The sequence below is a fragment of the Colias philodice genome, chromosome 2 (assembly GCF_061535455.1).
Source record: "Colias philodice isolate Cphi_HAF_F1 chromosome 2, ilColPhil1 Martin Lab GWU primary, whole genome shotgun sequence".
NCBI lineage: Eukaryota > Metazoa > Arthropoda > Insecta > Lepidoptera > Pieridae > Colias > Colias philodice.
The window spans coordinates 12459104-12480574 of NC_143087.1; the positions used below are offsets into that span (position 1 = coordinate 12459104).

Below are 21471 nucleotides of genomic sequence, written 5' to 3' on the forward strand. Positions count from 1 at the left end.
AATATTTTTTTTGAACAAACAAAGTACTCATCTATCAAATAAAAATTGTGTTTTCTGAGGAAAGCTACCGACAATATCTAAGACGAACTTAGACTCACCTTGACATCTTTACTTCTTACTAGCTTCCGCCCGCGACTCCGTCCGCGCGCGGATGTCGGTCTTCGCATGGATGGTTTATTTCTACATTTTGAGTAACTCTGACAATGACATCTTATAAATATATCTATTGGACCCAAATACGGCTAGGCCTGTAATAATACGCAACGTGTGTTCGCGGTTCTACAGAACAACGTCTATGGACAAAACTGAAAAATTAAGATTAATTTTTTTTTCTACGTATTTTTCCAGGATAAAAAGTATCCTATTTTACGCCCAGGATAATAAGGTAGAATTATACCAAGTTTCATCGAAATCGAACCGTTAGTTTTCACGTGATGTCTTCACATACAGACAGACAGACAGACAGACAGACAGACAGACAGACAGACAGACAGACAAAAAATTTTTTAATCACATATTTGGGTTTGGTATCGATCCAGTAACACCCCCTGCTATTTCTTTTTTCAATATTTTCAATGTACAGAATTGACCCTTCTACAGATTTATTATATGTATAGATACCTGATACCTATGTAAGTGTGGCGTGGGATCAATAAGAATTTAGTATGAAGTATTAAACCGCCGGATGTCTATAGTTTCTATGATTCTTTCGTGTTAAAGTATCGAAATATAAAATTGGTAAGTACATAATATTTATTATTTACAAATAAGTAGCAGTTTTTTTTTAAAGTAAAACTTTTATTACATCGTCTCAAACTTTTTGGTCTGTGTAGCGCATGTCGCGTGACGGTCGAACCGTACGATAATTATCGTACAAATACGATAATTTTGTGCCTAAGTTTCACTTTTACCGTGGTTTCATAAAATCACACATTTTTTTTTATTACATTTCGACAATCTTGAACCATGTAATTTACTCATTTAAATCGGAGGAAATAATTAAAATTTTCAGTATTATTGATTACACAATGCCTATTGATGAACAAAGTGTATTACGGGTAAAATTTAGGCAAATTTCTATGATAGGATAACATTTTTAGTATTGATCCATGCTATTAGTATCAAAATGTTGCTATTATATAAAAAAAAATATCGTGGTACCCAGGATCCGTATTGAAGGAAAACTAAATCAATTCAATTAAATGTAAAACATAAGCACTCATTTATTTATTTATTGTTAATCTTATGTGAGTGAATTAAAAAAAATATATAACTTAGAGCAAATAGTACAGAAACTGTGACTAACTTCACACTTGTTTGCGTTTTGATCAGAAGAACTGTGAACGTGATCCTGTCAAACTCTGTGCTGTCAAAACATAGTGTTGTCCATAATCGTAATTCGCCGCAGTTTCAATCTGTTGACTGATTAGGATTGTAGTGTGAAACGGACTCTTCTCTGTGCGATATTAGAACTAAAGTGATATAAGTGCTTTTGAGGTGCAAGTTATCGAAACAACATTGTGCTATTTTTATAAAAATCAAATATTAAAAATATTGTGTTCAGTGAACAATTTTATTGTTTTAACCTATATAAATTACTTATAGACTGCAAGATAACTAGTTTTTGTGTCGATTTGAATGTTTTCAAATTGACTTTGACGTCACTGTAAGCGACCAATCGGTTGGCGTCAAAGACTATGTAGTAAATGCGTGTTAATAATAAAAATATAAACAATTATTATATTGAAAATAATTATTTGAATGGGTACCACGTGAGTGCGTATTGAAAATATGCTATTAAAATGTACTGCAGACGGGAGACGTATCAAAGTGAACGGAGCGCCGGTCACTCAAGGGAATGTGGCGAGAGGTAGGTTTTTAACATTTCTATAATATGTATTATCATTTATGTCTACAACGAGTGTGCGTGTTTGAGTGGTCGTCAGATATGGTTTTATCACTACGTGTACTGTAAACGTTGTGAAAGGTAATCACTTGATAATATATTATAGTACATAAGCTAACGTATAAGTTTTCTAACTCCGATTTCAGACACCTGTTGCGGCATGTGACTGCCAACTTGAAAACATATGATTTAACACATTTTATACTAATTTGTTTACATTATTTGGTCGATTGTTAACAAATTATAATAATTTTTAATTTAATAAGTATTTTTCTAAATACCTACCAATTGTACCGGTAACTTGCTGTAAATATTTTAATAATAATGGCAAAATGTGTAATAATTAACACAATAATTATCATTTAGTGAATTTACGCTCAGCATTTACGTCAAAAATATCGATAAATAATTGTCGCTTCACTAACACACATTGATTTAAATACTTATGTACCGGAATAAAAAAAATATGATTCGATATTTAAAAATTAATCCGTAATTAGTTAATCACAATAATCAATCAAAGGTTCGGTACACAGTGTTGAGTGTGTTGTTATTTTAACGTAGCCATGGACGTATAAAAAAAGACGGACGGTATATCGCCTAAACATTGAGTGAAGCCTAGTAATGGCGGCGAAACATCCATGTGTGTATGCCATGTTGCCATGGCAACAGCTGTCCTGATGACAATGGCGGCTGTATTTTTTTCTATAAATTTTGCCGTAATAATTTTGTCATTAAAACATAAAAGAAATAACTTGCTTCCCTGTGGAATGTAATCCCTTGTGTTTTGTTATTTAAAATTGTACTGTTGCGACACCATTTAACCACGCAAGACGGCATTTTAAATATTTTTTGTGAAACAGTGACGCAGTTAATCAGTCGGTAGTTCACGACGTAATGGCGGCCGACTAGCTTACTATGGTGAGAGTGTGTGCGTGTTTATTGTCTTTACACGATCGCTAGCTTACTATGGTGGCTTCACGTTGTTTGTTCGTAATACGGCGTCCGTCTTTTTTTATACGTCCATGAACGTAACATTAAAAGTCTGTCATTGTGTGTGTCATGTTATTAAGTTTATTGAGCTGTTATTAAATACAATTCGTAAAACGTCTATTCGTAACATATCCGACTAGAAGTGTGAAATAGCATAACAAATGAGCAGTCATAACATCCGTTTCTGTTGCGGTGTTTGGGTTTCACACTATCTACTAGCCTGCGCCTACTGTAAACTGATCTTTTTAAAAACTTTCGGGAAAGGATAGTTGAAACTTGAAACGCGTCAAAACTTTTACTACGGTAGGTACTTAGGTAGGTAGTATAAGGCGGAAGAGTTTGTTTGTTTCTTTCTTGGAATGCGCTAATCTCAGGAACAGGTCCGATTTGAAAAATTCTGTCGGTGTTAGATAGCCCATTTATCGAGGAAGGTTATAGGCAATATGTCACCAACCTAAACTACCACTAGCTACCGTAGGCTAGTTACTTTTAAAACTGGCCGTTGTGCTGGTTTAATTATAAACGTATACGCCTACGGTCTAAATCCTTATAGGTATAAGGTACCCAGAAATAAAACTCCATAAATTGAAATTTGAAATTTTTAATCAATAGTCAAGTTTATTCGCATGATGACGAGAATAAACTGAACTCTAAAATAATACATTCTTCTATCAATAAATTGCATACTTACACATTAACTAGACATATTATCACAATTCACATTTATACCTAGGTATCTAAAATTTTCTAAACTTATCAGTAAAAAAATGATAATATACCTATTACGTAATCAGTAATGTAACCGATAAAGCGTTTAGACAAAATTAATCTTATCTTTAGGCGTTTTTTTTACGAATAAAATGTAGGAAAATTATAAAAAAATTTCATATTCTCATTAACTTATAGATACGTCGTAATTTTGAATTTTTTTTTCATATCGAAAAAATAGAAAATAATCGTATGCTGATTGCTGATACCCCTTCCTACGAGTGAGGTTTGTGATTGTGAAATGTGGCTACTGGCTCGTCTCCGTTCCCCCACACACACGACACCTAATTATTGGACGCCCCTTTGAATTTTAATTATGAAATTAAACAGTTTAGGTACTTATGCACTTTAATTTTTTAATTATCTGTTCAACAATAGTTTTTAATTTAAATAAGCAACAAACTGATAAAATAAATATCGTTTTAAACTTATTTTACTTTTAACCCTAGAGTGGGCGCGTCTTTTTGCGTAACGTCAGTAGGCGCGTGGGGAGCATTTTGCCGCCTCATTTTCTTTGACTATTTTGACTAGTAATACAGCAATTTAATATTTTTTCTTTTAGGATTTAAATAAATAAACAGTAAGTAATAATAAATCAACATATTTATTCAACTTTGTTCTATAAACTTTGGTTTACAAAAGACTTTAGAAAACTTAATATTTTAATTGACTTTTTTTCTCTAATGCTACATAATACTTTTTAATACTTAAAAAAAATGGAAAAAATAACAAAATTATATATTTTCTAAATCTACAGGATACGCTTTATCAAAACAGTCTTCACAAAGATATGTACAATGTTCATTGCACAGTAACTTTTCGCATCTGGAACACCCTTTTTTCGTGCGCCTGTTTTTCTTTGAGGGACATATGCTGCATTTGCCCTCCTTTTTTGAAGAAGATCCTTGTTCTACTGGGACAAAGCGAGCAATTTGGGTCCTCAAAGGAATATTTAAAGTGTCTATAGAAGCCCTTGTGGTCATATATTGCTTCACAAGTACCATGGCAATTTGTTTCAAATATTCTTATTATTATCAATAAATTCTTTGAAATCCTAAAACAAACAAATTTTTAGTTGCAAAAATGATTAATGCACCATAAAATATAGTCAACATTTCGAGTTTGCAAAAAATACATTATACAAAATTACTTACGTGAGTGGGCGCGCGATGAGCAATTTGCCGCCCGGCGACACGTGATGGTACAAACCTTCTTCTCCAGCGGTCCCCCGCGCACTGACGGCATCCAGATTCTCAGCAAACGTTGCTAACGAGAGTGGGGGCAGCTACTAAGAAGCGCAAGTCTAACGGCTTTTCATTTTAAAAAATATTAACGGTTTTTTAGCGCGGGCGGCAAAATGCTCATAGCGCGCCCACTCTAGGGTTAAATGGAAGGCCCTCTATTTTATCCTAAAACCGCGCGTTTACCCTGACCTATATACCTACATAATTATGATTTAATCACGAATCACGAAAATGGCACATTATGTTGCTAATTAGACTCACGTTATCACGTCACATGACTGTTCAAGATTGAGATAACACGAAGGAGAACACCAGAATTTTGATTATTAATTATATTTAAAATATATTTAATTAAATAAAAATATGTTATAGCTACAACCAAAATATGTTTAGCTCTAAAAGTTAATTTCTAGAAGACAGTAAAACTGTAAAATACTTACACACTAAGTAGGGACTTAATATAAAAATAACTTGTAAAATATATATGAAGAAATGAGAGTTTTTATGATATCTTAGCAAAAACGGTTACTTACAAAATGGCGGAATGATTGAGTCGGTTTGACAGTTATCGATTTAGTCGAAATAACAATCGGAATTTCGAATAAATTCGAATATCGAAAAACGATTAATTATACATCTTGTATAATCACTAGAATGCTAGACGTCCGCGCGCGCGACATACCACAATTTCTTACAATTAAAAAATTATAATTGAAAGAAAAAAAAAATCGGACGATCGTAAAATATTAAATAAATGATCTAGTAAATAAATATTGTAAGCAAAATTGGAATTTATTCTACTTCTACCATAAAATACAAACGCTTCTACTAGGTACGTATTTATAACGCAGACAGGAAGGTTTAGGTTTTTGTTGTAATTAAATTATTTCTTCTCAAGGAAATCATTACTAGACTTATTAGTTTCCTGGTAAGTGTTGGTCATAAAACACTAACAATGCCATTAGCAGAACCTAGCTTCCTATCTTGAATGAATTAATGCTCTTAGTACCTATTTATTTTATCATAAAAATATATAGAGTACAATTTTTTGAAATACTGGTCAATTGCTGGCTATCTACCAAACACAAAGATTTTTTTAAACAGAGAAAAAATCTTAAAAAAAAATTACTTGGAAAAGGCAAAGGTTTTTATAACATACAGCCAAGTTTATAGAATTAAAAAAAAACAGAACGAATTTCACTCCACATATTGATATGATCACGCGGTCGATTATAAAATAAAACGAGACCTTTGCCCCGTCATCAGAACTGACAAACAGATTAATTAAAAGGATAGTCGCATTAATAGCTTTTAAATATAACGTATTTGTTTATTCTTCGCATCTATATCGGTCAATATTTTCAGATCAAAGGATGATTGCACATGATACAGTATCGAGATCCGGTTTGCGTGAAATGTTTGAGATTTTATTTGGAGCAAGTGGGAATCTGATATTAAAAATAAATAGATCGTAAACGGTTTGATGTGTGCAAGTTTTTATAATAAGAAGTTGGTCGTTTAATGTTGATGAGACTGAGTGTTGCATTGAACATTATTTTAGATGTTAATTTAATGTGATTTTTCAGACATGGTTGGTGCTGTCTGGGATAACGATAAGTATAGGTACGGGGTAGTAGCACAGTATAATTAGTATAGTATAAGGAAGCTTTCTTATACTGTGGTACCTACCCTAGGTTGTGATGTTAACCAGTAATAATATGATTTTGTACAAACAACGCATACAGTACATTCAGCGTTTATTGAGGTGATGCTTGTGCTCTGTTGCCTCCTCTTATATCTATACTTATACTTATTACTTACTTATAATATAACTAGCTTTCCGCCCGCGGCTTCGCCCGCGTTTTCAAAGAAAAACCCGTTCCCGAAGGATTTCCGGGATAAAACCTATCCTATGTCCTTTCTCGAGTATCAAAATATCTCCATACCAAATTTCATGCAAATTGGTTCAGTAGTTAAGGCGTGATTGAGTAACAGACAGACAGACAGAGTTACTTTCGCATATTTTATAATATTAGTATGGATAGCTGAAGAGTTTGTTTGTTTTAACGTGGTAATCTCAGGAACTACTGGACCGATTTGAAAAATTCTTTCGGTGTTAGATAGCCCATTTAGTTATCGAGGAAGGCTATAAGGCATCACGCTCAGACCATCAGGAGCGGAGCAATGCAGGTGAAACCGCGGGGCACAGCTAGTAAAACATAATAAATAAAACATACTATTTTCCCATATAATATCTATACCTAAGTACTTATATTAATGGCAGAATTTCTAATTACATAATACAGTTTATTGTTCCGTGGTATAATTTACACGGATTTGCATTATTTATGATTTGATACGATCTATAGCACAGTATTACAAGAAAGAATATTGTAAGATGTGATCTATAGGCACTGCAGTATAAATTTCTAACAGAATTAATTTAATATTAATAAATTATATAAATTATAAACTACAATATATATTATCATGTGTACAGTTTACTAAATTTCGTCGAAATATATGGAACATTTTACGTGATGTACCTAGTAAAAAAAAAGTTGATATCTATACTAATATTATAAAGCTGAAGAATTTGTTTGTTTGTTTGAACGCGCTAATCTCGGGAACTACTGGTCCGATTTGAAAAATTCTTTCGATGTTAGATAGCTCATTTATCGAGGAAGGCTATAGGCTATATACCATCACGCTACGACCAACAGGAGAGGAGCCACGGGGGTGAAACCGCGCGGAGCGGCTAGTTTAATATAAATAAGACAGTGTACATATAACTAAGAAATCTTATGGTAAATACATTTCCATCTTTCTCAATTTCGTAACATAATCCAAGAGCTTCAATAAAATGATTGATAACGAAATAACCCAATTATTAAATTTATTTCGTCTCTAGCTTACAGTAGGTATGTTTGTTCAAGATAGTGACTGTACTAGATTATAACCCTAACAATTTCAAATGGTCACAAATTGTCTCTCTTGACCAACGACGTCACTCTTGACATTCTTTTTATGTACCCTATTTTATGCAAAATTTATCCATTGGTATATTATTTTAATTAGGAATAAAAGTTCTTTTACATTACTAAAATTTTCAAAGAATATATTATATAGTTATCAAGATTTTCGAAGAATATAAAAGATAGTTGGTGAGTGTTGAATAAGATTGAATTATTCATATTCTACTTAACTTTGCTGGTAAATGGTATTCATAATAAAATTAATATTCTAGCATTGAACAATTATGCTGAAACTTTAGTCTAGACTCTAGACGGACACACAGTTAGTAGTAGTTCAGAATACGTTTTCAAGCGAATAGGTACATTATCCTAATAACCTCTTGAAAACACGAACTTAAACTTCAAAACTTAGCTTTAAAATGTTTAAAAGTTTAATATACATAGAAAGATAATTTATCAAAGCAAAATATAGTATATTTTTTAAATTTATGTGTGTAAGTTTACACTGTTTAAAATGCATGAAAGTTTATAAATAGAAGTAGCTAGATAACACAATTCAGGTTTATGAACATTGATTATTATTAACAGTTAAACGCACTAAAAATACCGTTACTTTTCGGTGGTCACATTCAGTTCAAACTGGTTCGAGTGTTGACCAAAATATGTCGACAAAATGCATATTTTTGTAAGTTTAAAACGTGCAAATTGAAAAGGTATTGTCATTACTTCAATGTCAATTTAATTTGCAAGTGTTTAAATTCGATTGTAATAAATAAACAAAATCAAAGTTTTAATGTAAACAACATTATTATACGGTGTAAGATAAAAGATTGCTATAATATTTTATGAACAACGCGACAATATATCAGTAGATGAGTCTTTTCTTCTATTTAAATTTGTTCTATTAAAATTTAAATTATGGTAAAGCAATTAGTAGTATTGTGTTTGCTTTGCATGCGGACATGAATCTGGTTTGGCTTATTAAAAAAAACACCATTAAGAGGCCCCACCATTTCTGTGATCTGTGGGCCCCACCTACTCGTAACATCAAATTTTGTATAACCCGGACGAATTAAGAGGGTGCAACGTTCGATACAGGCGTTTATAGCTAGTGGCTACAAGCGGCTTTATCTCTCTTATCACAAGGGTCAGCACACTGTTACTGTTTACATGAGGATAGACACGCGACACTCATATGACTCTCGTGTATCCTTCACCTGAAAGAATTGCTCGAACCTTCGGGAAAGTTCGATGGCCGAAGGAAAGAAAAGGAAAGCTAGGTATTTTCGCCTGTGTTAATTTTTATAGATTTTTAATTTATATACAGTCTATGTCTGGATTGATAGACGGATGTATTATATGCATATTGTACATAATCTAAAAATTAGTTAGACTGTCATATTCATTCATACCTGACACAGCACATAATAAGTAATAACAAACATAAGTGTTTTTAATGAATAAGGAAAATGTATCTTAAATATTATACCTATTCATTTTAACGCACACAAATTGTTTTGATATAACTATTCGAGGAGCTACCGCCTACCAGAGATAAATGACATAATCCAATATACCTAATATAATCATTGAGATAATATTAATATGGAGACGACACCGCCTACATCACTTATGTTCCACTCAACATACGCCATGTGGCGTATGTTGAGCGGTTTTTTTTAATGGTTTTAAAGTGAAACGCATCAAATATGCCTTCGTATGTGTTACGATATTGCACAAATAATACAAATAATACGGAAAAGTGCAAAGGAATAACTTTCATCGGAGAGTACCTAACTAGATAATAATTTTTAAAATTTAGTTAGAGCAAAAAAATGGCGCACAGATTTTGTTCGTGGTGTCTCCTCCATACGTAGTAATATTATCTCAATGAATATAATAAAAATATATACCTACTATCAACTATGTATTGTAAGTGTATTTGTATTTATATGTTATTGTGTATGCCATGTGCATATAATCTATCTGCTATATAAATTTTGGCCTTCTGTTTAGTTGATTTTGCTTCGTCAACAAGTCCTTAGTTATTTTATTTTCACATCCCTCTGAATAATTCTGAACTTATAATAAGAAGTATGGATTACCGTAAACTGCATAGAAATTATCCGAGAAAAAACGTATTGGAACATTGTATTGGAATTACTAATTTACGTGTGCCATTAATAAACATTAGAGATTTTACATTCGTCGTGAGATGTTTATTTACATACAAAATAATGTGTTTTAACACGGAGAATTTTACTTACCTACAAGCTTTTGAAGAATGCTCTGTTTTTCACTTTTAAAATATATTATCACGTGCACTTTACGTATTACTAAATGGCGGGAAAAGCGTTTTACGTTTAATTTTTTTTTTCTTCCTGTCACTTCCTGTGTTGCCAGATGTCTTAAACTTCATGTCAAATTTCATAGAGTAGAATATTATTAACTATAAAATACCTATGTAGCAAGTATTTTTCATAATATATCTGTCCAAAGGTTTGCCATAAAGGTGTAACAGAAGACATTAATATTAATCTTAGAGGTACCTACACACTTTATTTTAGACTTTGAATACCCACGAAGAATTTATCACTTTAATATTGAAAAGAATTTGACCGTTGACAATTAAATGTGTTAAAGTTAGAAATCTATGCCCATTTCCGAATTAATGTGGGAATGAAACTTGAGATGCGCTTCGAATAAAATTCTTATCGAATGAATAATTTAGATTACTACGAATGTAGAAGTAGCGATAGCCGAGGTCATAAAATGTAGGTATAAAGTGAATGAATAAAAGATTTTGGATATTATTGTTTTTCCAATTTTCTGTTTTGTATTTTTTTTTTGTAATAGGTATTGAAAATGTGATGCAAAGCGATTTGCGCCTTTGTTAGGTTAATACTAAATAATAAATATGTTTACATTGTAATTTTCTTATGTTAATCGCTTTATATTCTAATTTCAACGCTCCAAAAATCTAGTTTCAACTACATTACTATTTACTGCTAATGTATTGAACACAAAAGTGTATAAGGCTTACTAACGAGCAATATATTATATAATATTAACTATTGACTCACGACTGTAGTTAGCATGTCCTCACTAAAATTGGTTATCAATATTACATAATCGAGGTATAGGCATGGCCAGTAATTTATACATAGAATCTAAAACAATAATACAGGTAAGTGTAACGATTGTCCTGGATTACGGTTAGGCTTAGAAAATCTCTGCTCCAAATAGAAGAACTTCTGGCAGCATATTCCGTCAACATATAAAAAATACTGTTTATACAACAGAGGGCGTTAATTTTCAATAGATATAACTTTGAACCTAAACACATAGAAATAAGGTTGAAATTTGTGTTAAACTTGATAATAAGGGCGGTCGACTGTGACATTAATTGTTATTTAGATTTCTATGGTGACATTCGTATTACTTGTAAATATTCTTTAATTTTAAGGAAAAACGGCATTAAGTATTTCTAAAAAAAAAAACTTACCGATAAAATGGCATTCCTTTATTACTATAATTACAACTTGTGGAAGAATTTCCACAATGGGAAATGCTGAAACGCACCATGTTTACATACGCACGTCTCTAGAGCAACTGAACAGCGACGAACGCACTGGTGGCTTGGAAGTCAACTGTGGCGACAACAATGACTCTATTATACTAGTAGACGCGGCAATCGGCATACGCCAACATCATTGCACTAAAAAACAGCGTAATTAATGCATACCTACTTACTAACGCATTATCACCAATACAGTTGTTCTCTCTTTCACTCTCACGCACGAGACATAATACATGTCTCACTCATGTACTTCGTAATAACTAATAACAACTGCCGATTAAAATATAAAAAGAACGTCCAGCCACGACGCTGAATGGTGCGTGACTAAGTGAAACTCGGGCACTTAGCTGAGTTTTATCTTGCCAAAATAGAGAACGGGTAACGTATCTAGCTTTTTTATATATCATAGGGCGACAAGGTCACGCGCGCATACGACTTCTAGTGTCTTGTTATTTAGATTTCTATGACTATGATGAAAACGTAAACATCAGGCACTGAGTTCAACGACTGGATAATTATCAAAATAAATTCTCAAATGTATAAACACTTAACTGGCTTGTTTATCAGGTTTTTATTTTTAATCATGATATAACTGCTGTGACATTCCATTTTCAATTTATGTCTTCCAATTTTGCAATTTACGCAAATTCTTGGGCTACAACGAGCTAAAAACGTTGTTAAAAAGGACTTTTTAAGAACAATTCATAAAACGCAGACAGGCAGAAAGCTGAGTGGAAGGTCTTATGCCTTTGAATGCCTTAAAAATAAATTTTCGTAGGTACATGTATTTTCTTAAAATCCTATTCTACAGGCCTATCATATCTTTATTCATTCGTTTTATCTTCTACATTCTTAATTAAGAACGGAGACGCTTTAATAATATCCATACCAGAGACATCTCTATTAACTTCGTTCTAACTATTATTCGATAAATAAAACACAATAAAAAGACCTCTCATTACACCAATATGAAAAAACGTAGGTAAGTATATACCTACTTATAGTATATACCTATATACCTACTTATACACAAATTTCCTGCTATTAATCACATGAACGTGTTAATTAGTGGGTAAATAATTTATATCCATAATTAGTACCGTAGTATACTGAAGTAATTTCCTTAAAAAGTATCTTTAAAATTATATTGAGGTATGTGAGCATCGCACCGTTACGTTTAGAAAATTACGTAGGCTGTGGTAATGGTATAATTATCAACCGACTTGAAAAAAGGAGGAGGTTCTCAATTCGACCATATATTTTTTTGGGTCTGTTACGAACTTACCACGGAGAGAACCGTCTTTAACGATTCTTTTTTTATTTGAAGATTTTTGGGTCAAAAATAATTATTCTTCCTTGCTATTTAAGAATAGTTAAAATAAACTGTCAACTTATTTATTTATTTGTAACTGAAGCAGTGATAGCCCGCTTCTTCTTTAAGTGCGGATGAGCTAATTATCTAAATGCAATCTTTCCTATAAATCACCATTAAAATCAAATTTGCCAATTAGAAAAAGACACCAGCACGATCTATCATCATTTAAAACAACTAACAAGTTTCAAGCCTTTAACTCGGGATTATAAGAAACACCAAACAGATGCAAAACGATGAATCTCCTTTATTGGCCAGTAAGTGCATATTGACCCGTCTGTTGACTGGCCGACCGTAATGACTCCAATAACGGATGCTCCTCATATCTCCTGATTGCTACATCTCTATTGAAGCGCTTATTGACAATCACGTCTTGTTGTTATCTGTGCTGATTTGAACCACTTGAACGGTGCGTTCGGATGCGCGTACCGAGTTGGACATTTTATGTATTTCAAAACTGAACAGTTTTATTACACCAGTTAATCTCTCACGCGTCCTACTATAACATACTGATTTAGTTACGAGCAAATAATGTACGTAAGACGCGTGACGACTTAAATATTTGAGTATATTTTTTTCAATTTAAATTTTAATATCTGTGCCGGGGAATTTGATTTTACGGCCTTTCAAAATCGTGCGTTAGAAACCTGCTGTCAATCATGTAGAAATACCAAATTTATTTTTAGTTCAATTATCTACTTGACTAACAACCTTTTCGTTCCCATTTCATAAGTCAGAAACCAACATGCGCTCGAATTGCATAAATTGTACAAAACAAGATTTTTTAAAACTCGTTTTTGAGGCGCTAACTGCCCGCCAACGAATTTTAATTTCAATTTTAGATTATAAAGATAAATTTCATAATTCGCGCCGATGAACGAAAACAACATCACACGTCATAAAAAATTGCGATGTCAATTTACACGCATAACCACGCATGACATAATATTTTACACGCATAACCTTTGCGTCCTTGCTGACGGACTTACCGGAAGCAATACATAAACAAGTAAACAGAGCCTCGCGTTCAAGTAATGAACAATTAGTATCCAACTTGTCACGAATGATGCATTGCGTCTAATTTTGTTAATGATTTATTTTTAGCTAAGAATGCGGACGAAATCGAGTCGGTAGTGTTAGGCAATTTTCGCGGTCGCCATCTCTTTCTAATTCGGGCGTTAGTGCTATGTGCGAATGAGATGTGCATTGTTTTCTCGGCACGGTGTGCGCACGGCTAATCAGCCTTGACCTTGTAGTAGAGCTATCGCAGTTAGAGTAGTCGAGCAATTTGCAATGTTGATATCAGTTTAGGGTTACCGAGATAATGACTTTTCTCCTCTTTACAGATTGTAAGATACAAATCTGTTTCATATTTTGTAGGTATAGAATCGTAAGAGCACGTTTGCAATGTATAAATATATCACTGTTTTGAACTTCGGTTTCGTAGAATATGAATTAAAAGACATTAAATAATAAAAATAGTAGGTAGGTACTTACCTACTAGCTGGTTCAAGTAAACTGAGATAAATTTATGTTATAAATAGTTAAAGTAGATTTATGCGAACATTATTTATATCCATATGTTTATTTAAATACGTTCGTAAGTAAATAATTATTTAATTTATTAAAAGCTGGCATTTCATGCATTGAGATACTATTACTACGTATGGAGACGACACCGCCTCCATCACTTATGTTCCGCTCAACATAGGTCAAATGGCCTCTCTGCACTCAGTCGCTTTAGCGCGATGATCGCGTTCATGTCTTGTTTGTTATAAAGCAAAAAACCAAGAAACTCATCAAATATGCCCTCGAGTGTGTTACGATATTGCACTAATAATTCAAGTTATGCGGCAAAGTGCATAACTTGAATTATTAGTGCAATATCGTAACACGCGATACACGCGACATGCGCTACACAGACCTAAAAGTTTGAGACGATGTAATAAAAGTTTCACTTTAAAAGGTTAAAACATGAAAATAAATTACCAACGTATCAATTTTTTTTGTTACATTGATTGGTTTTTAATTGGTAATAGGCAGAATATATTTTACGAAGTTTCGCCTCTATGGCGGTGAATCGATGACATCGCTTAATCTATGACTCACTAGCCGCCCCGCGCCGCCGCGCTTGGCGCACAGATTTTCTTCGTGGTGTCTCCTCTATACGTAGTAATAATAGCTCAATGATTTCATGTAGGATGTTTGTACTCTGTAGTTGCAATAATTTTCAACATGACGTTACCTATACCTATTCTAAAAGGTTTTAGTCTCAAAACACTATAAAAAAATATGGTTACATACCTATTTAGTACAGCGCGCGTGTGATGACTAGGTTTTATATTATATTTTTTATAATATATCTACAATCGGCCGTTTATGGTAACCCGTAGTATTTAATTGCAACACTAAGCGGCCGCGGCGGCCATGATTGATTCATTTTGCGGTGTCGATGCGTTCCGCTTACTATTTATTCATTGAATATTAATTTTTCTATGGAATTGACGTCGGTAGCAATTTATGTGTAACTACCTTGGTAGTATGTTTTTTTATCCCTTTCACACCTAACTAACTACCTAGGTGTGAAAGGGATAAAAAAACATACAGGCGTCATTCAACGTCATATTTTCTTGTTACAAGTTAATGTTCATACTGAAATCTCCAGTGTATTAGATATAAGCTTCTTGGTAACTACGTAAAATGTTCACGTGCAGTCATTGTATTAGGTAAAGATCGGATATCAATTTATGTTGATGCAAAATTTTATATCTTTAAAATAAAATCTTTACCTGGCTATACTAATACAAATACTTAGGTATATACGATACAAATACTTCGAATACCATCCGTCCAAGATAGGTACCATTAGAGCTGCTGATAAACTAACTTCATGGGAATTTATTAAATAAACTAGTTTGGGGCAGTTTATACCAGATTCGTGGTGAGCGTATTGTAGCTCATTAACATACGTTTGAAACAATTATTTTCCTTATTATGACGACTTGCAAATTGAAACATCCAAGGTGTTACAACTTACAAGCATGTTTAAAGGTATGAATCTGTTCATATGTATTGTGACAAGTGATGTTAGGTAGGGACCTTATAATAAAATAAATCAGAAATGTATAATTCAATTAGAAAATATAACTTATAGTTTATATAATTATAAACATTCTTGTGAATTCTAAAATACCTACTTGAAAGTTGAAATTTGAAACCCTTATGAATTCCAATAAATACTACTACAAAACTAATAATATGTACGCGCGATCAAATCTTATGTATAATATGTATTATGTATTTTGGAAATAACGAGATTACTATTTATGTGAGCATTTATGCCATCTTTATTACACACACACCTTTATTATGTCAGGACGGCTGGCCACGACTGGATACATAAAGCCCTGAATAGGGAAAAATGGAAAACGTTGGAGGAGGCCTTCACCCGAGGAGGGGTTCTGGAAAACAAACCAAAATACTGAACAAAACACTAAAAACTACAAATATATTTAAATTAATATAATATAGGTAAACAAGACAAATATAGGTTAAGTTTAGTAAAAAAAAAAAAACAAATGTTATTTAAGTTTCTTTTTTCTGGAAATATAAGGCTTTTTTATTTATTTTATTTTATTATGCCACCTTTACACTAATTTGAACCTAAACACATATCATTATATAATCAATGTTTTATATGGTAATGATTTATTTATTTATAACACCAAATTAGGTACGCACAAACCTCTTATCGATATAATTTCGAAGGCCTTGACGTTCGTTGACCCCTTTATTTGTTAAGTAGGTAATGAGTTGATAATGGATAATATTCGACTGAATTACATGAGATCTAAGTTATTAAAAATTAAGAATTGACAATTGAAGATTAACCTTTACGTCAAGAGATGAAACATAAAAAAATGGACAGCCTAAAATTTATCATTATCTGAAAAAAATTATGCATTGTCAACAATTTAAAAAAATATTTAGGAATTCTTCTTTCAATAGTAACGTAACGGCACCAGTCTTGTACAGATTAAGGAAAAAATTGAAGTTTTTTGCAAATTTCTCGTAGGTTTTTTAACTTTATTGGATATTGTTTAGTTATACCTTTAGTTCAATGTTAGTTTAACGTAACCAATGTTAGAAAAAAGATTACAATGCATAAATAATGAAGTTATTTATAAATTAAAAAACCACTTTTTTGTACCAGTGTTGGACAGTGAAAAATCTAATGATGGACACCCAGTTTTGGACAACATCCAGTTATGAACACCCATTTATGGACTGTACCTAATGTCGTTTCTCCAGTTATTTACACTTGGAGAAGACTTATAGTTATCAATCGAATCTTGAAAATGATGATTGGAATACAATAAATCGGGGATGTATTTATAAAAAATAGTACTTATTAATTATTTTGCATACTAATAATATTTAAAACAGTCTTAATTTCCATTTTCTAGGCAAAAAATGGACAAATGCATCGTTAAATACGAGTTATGTCCGTTAAGAAACACCAATATGGTTTTTTTTCTCAATAAGTCAGGGATGAAAAATATAACTAAAAAAAGTACTGCCATTCCATCCATTTTGGGACTTCTTCTTCTTCGTCATATCACTCTAGGGGGGTAGATGTTACCCGCTTCACGATGTTCCGCCATATCTCTCTATTTCCTGGCATTCCGCTACACTCGTGAAGTGAATCGCCAATCCGAATCCGCCAGCAGCCTTACCTAATCTGATCGGTCCATCGATATGGATTCCAAATTGTAGCACGAGGCAAAAAGCTTTTTTTAAACTGTTGTTAAGATGGTGTGGATGAAATTTAAGCGTGTGTGCTATATGGTGGTGGAATTTAGCAGCAGACAACGAACCAAATAGTTCATCCGAGAACTCTCTATGATAGATGCGTTACAATACGCATAAGTAACTATGCGACTTTTCTACGCAGTGATAGAGAATGAAGCCGAGAACGAGTCGCACAGCATATAATGACCCATTGTTCTAAAATATATTCTTCATGTTTAGATAGATATTATGTTGTTGGACCCATTAGTGTAATTTTAACAAAAAATATCAATGTCCATTATAGGAACCAAAGCAAATCCAGTCATGGACAATTGTTGTACAATATTGGAACCCTTTATTTGAAATGGTCGTGATAGGTATATTATTAATCAGAAAGAAAAGACAATACAGAAAAGCGCATGTAATTAATTCCTTTAAAAAAAGTTTATTTTCGACATATGTCCATAAATGGATATATCCATAGAATTAAATCCAGTTATGGACACTGATGAATTTTATTTAAACAACATAACCTATCATGATACTAAATCGTGTAATATTTCGTACACTTAACTACTATAAATAAAAGTAATATCAAATTTTGCTGACATTTATACAAAAATTCTTATACCTAACCAAAATTGTGTCCTCACTTCCTTAAGGATTTTCTTAGTAAAAACGGATTTCTTCGAAACGAGTTGCAGCAACTAAACAAAACGTTCTGCCATCTTCAAACATTTTGGCCGAATAAGATGAAATGTCGTATTTTGATAGCTTATGAACCAAACTTTTATTCTAAGTATTGCCAAATTATATAACGTTAATTTTGGTCTTAATATTTAAATTTAATATTTATTTTGTCCATTACTGGATGCTTGTCCACGACTGGTGCCGTTACCTTACGACTAAATCGTTAAATAAATTACATCTAAGCGTCAAAGGTTGGAAAGGAAGTTTCTAAAGAAACCACCGAATCACGTAGGTATCTAAGAAGTTAATAACACGTGTTACATAATAACAATAACAGTGTTTTTTCCGATGATTATATCCGATTTTTCTTGTTTTTAATTGTATCAGACTACTTGATAAGTTTTTATCTTTCGAATAACATTTTAAAATAAGTATTGAAATAAAAAATAGATCGAAATTACTTATCTATAAATAATATTATGTAAATAATTACCTACTTAGGCCGGTTGCAGAGCTTCACCGACCATTCAGTGATCAGTGCGTACGTCAGTCGCGCTTGTCATATGTATGGAAATACGCGTGCGTATGGTCGGTCTAGCTGCGTCTTTCCAAACTATACAAGTCCAGCACGCAACGGTGTGAAACTAATCACGTATAGTTTGGAAATAACTTTTTTTAAAAGTTCTTCCAATCTATACAACAGTAGTACGCAAATACTCGCGTATACTTTGTAGTGAAGTAAGTAAGAATAGCGCTCCAAAACATACAGCGCCAGTACGCATGCGGACCTAATCGTGTATGTTTCAGAGTAAGCGCGCCGTCTTTCCATTGCTCGCGTTTATATTATTGTATTGCTGTTTTTAAATCTATTATGCATGTGTATGTAATGTTGCGTACGGAGCGTATATTTTTTGTATCGAGGATGCTTGTGTCTTCGTTCCCGACTATACTGCACGACTTAGAATTGACAATAGTGCTAAAATGTAAGAATCTAATAAGCCCAGAAGAAGACGGTTGCGAGGCGACGGAGCCCCGCTTCGCGGGGCTCCTATTTTTGTGTAGTTAAAAAAAACACGAACCTAACCTAACCTATACCCTTACCTGTTACCTATTTATTTTCCTAAGCTTACCTAATAATATTTTTATTCCAAATTTTACTGAATCAATAATTATCAAGAAGAATAAAAGTAGATAGATATAGCTGTACAAGTCTTTGATTACCTATATATTTATTATTTCGCTCAAGCGTAAGTGGTGTAGTAGGTATATTTAGTTATATTTTGCGTACTGATCGTGTATAGTTTGGAACGAAGAAGCAAGCATCCGCGTTACAAAGTATACACGATCAGTACGCACAATTCGTGTATATATTGTAATAACAAACTTAAAAACAGCATTACAAAGTATACACGAGCAGTTTCCTATGGTTGCGTTCTGGCTATGTATAGTTTGGAAATACGCGGTCTAGCTATGAACGGTTTTATGAATTTCCATATGGTGAAGATGGTCGGTGAAGCTCTGCAACCGGCCTAATCTTCTTATATTATATAAAATTCTCGTGTCACAATGTTAGTCTGCATACTCCTCCGAAACGGGTGGACCGATTCTCATGAAATTTTCTGTGCATATCGGGTAAGTCTGAGAATCGGCCAACATCTATTTTTCATATGTACCACGGGCGAAGCCGGGGCGGACCGCTAGTAGGTATATAAGATTTTGTTTTGTTTTGCTATTTTAGTAGGTACTATTCACAACAACACCATTCCGTGATGCTTTTGCTAAAGCAGTTTTTATTTAAACTTTAAAGTATTATAGAATTATAAATACGTGCTCCTGTAGTTATATGTATGTATATCTTTTTTAATTACCTACTATGATAGCAAAAACCTCATTGAAATACATCCTGTGTTTAAACAACATATTATTTTTAAACCGGTGTGATCTGGTTTTTATAATTCCACCAACTGTCAATATCAATTTTGACATTTGGATAAAAAGTTTGTTACTACCATTATGTACTACATAATATTTGACTTTAAACTTTTGCGTATATTATGTTGTTATAGGTAAGTATTTTAAATGTATAGTGCCTTACGCTTACCTAATAAGACCTGATTTTAACGTTTTATTGAGTTGGATTGATGAAGACAAAGGGGCTAATTTCCAACCTTACATTGTTTTGACATGTAAACGTACGACTTCCAAATCGAAATCTGAAACCTGACCCTGAAATCTGTGTCCGCTTCGCGTGAAATGCCCCGTATGCAAGTAATGCAAGAGTCATTGTGTAAGTGCAAGAATTAATTCGGTGTTATATATTCATAATCATATCTCACTACAATAAATACAGTAAATATTTAAGTAATTAGGTACACTTACAAGGTTTTTTAAGACATAATTAATTAGTTTTTTAAGTGTATTTTTGACGTGACAACGTCTTATAATTCGATAGAGCCGGCTGCACGCACGAAAAAACATGACTCATGCGGCGTTACCTCGCTCTGAGGCGTTCCATGTAAGCACAGACTAATAATAATATACTACTTGAAGTGCAAGCGAGAGCGCGGAACGAGCGACAAAGAAGCACAATCGGCCTTAAGACGTTGTCACGTTCAACGTGCGTTCAACTATCGTCAGTAAACCGACTTTACAGACAACCAATTTTTTTCATAAAAAATAGAAGTGTTTGGGTGTCTCGTGTTGTTCCTGTTGTTCACAAATTGATGAGCCGATTCGATTTTTTTTTGTTGTTATCATGTTGATTCTAATTAATCGTAGTATACGAAAGCAGATATTTAAAAAAATGTATTGATAATAAGCAGTTTTAAAAAACAAGTTTAATTTACCTAAGATTAGATTGTCGTAGGTCGAGGTTTGTTGTTTGTTTCATAAAAAAATATTTAATTATTTTTTATTGGTTTATAAAATACGGTCTACTGAATATTTTCAAAATAGTTTTTCATTACTTTACCTACAAAAACCCATACTTACAACTTATTAGAAATAATCTTCTTATATATAAAAATGAATCGCAAAATGTGTTGGTAAGCGCATAACTCGAGAACGGCTGAACCGATTTCGATAATTCTTTCTTTATTATATTCCTTGAAGTACGAGGATGGTTCTTATGTAGAGAAAACGTAAACATGCAC

The 21471-nt window shown here is 32.8% G+C and overlaps 1 protein-coding gene across 3 annotated transcripts in view; it reads left to right on the forward strand.

Annotated features, from left to right (window-relative positions):
- Positions 1–1395: 1395 nt before the first annotated feature.
- Positions 1396–21471, forward strand: part of NFAT (nuclear factor of activated T cells 3) — an 87682-nt gene continuing 67606 nt past the window's right edge. For all 3 annotated transcript variants that reach the window (XM_089708846.1, XM_089708868.1, XM_089708876.1), the window contains exon 1: positions 1396–1870. In XM_089708846.1, the coding sequence (XP_089564972.1) occupies positions 1792–1870 (79 nt within the window). In that variant the 5' untranslated portion in view covers positions 1396–1791. The remainder of the gene's footprint in view (positions 1871–21471) is intronic.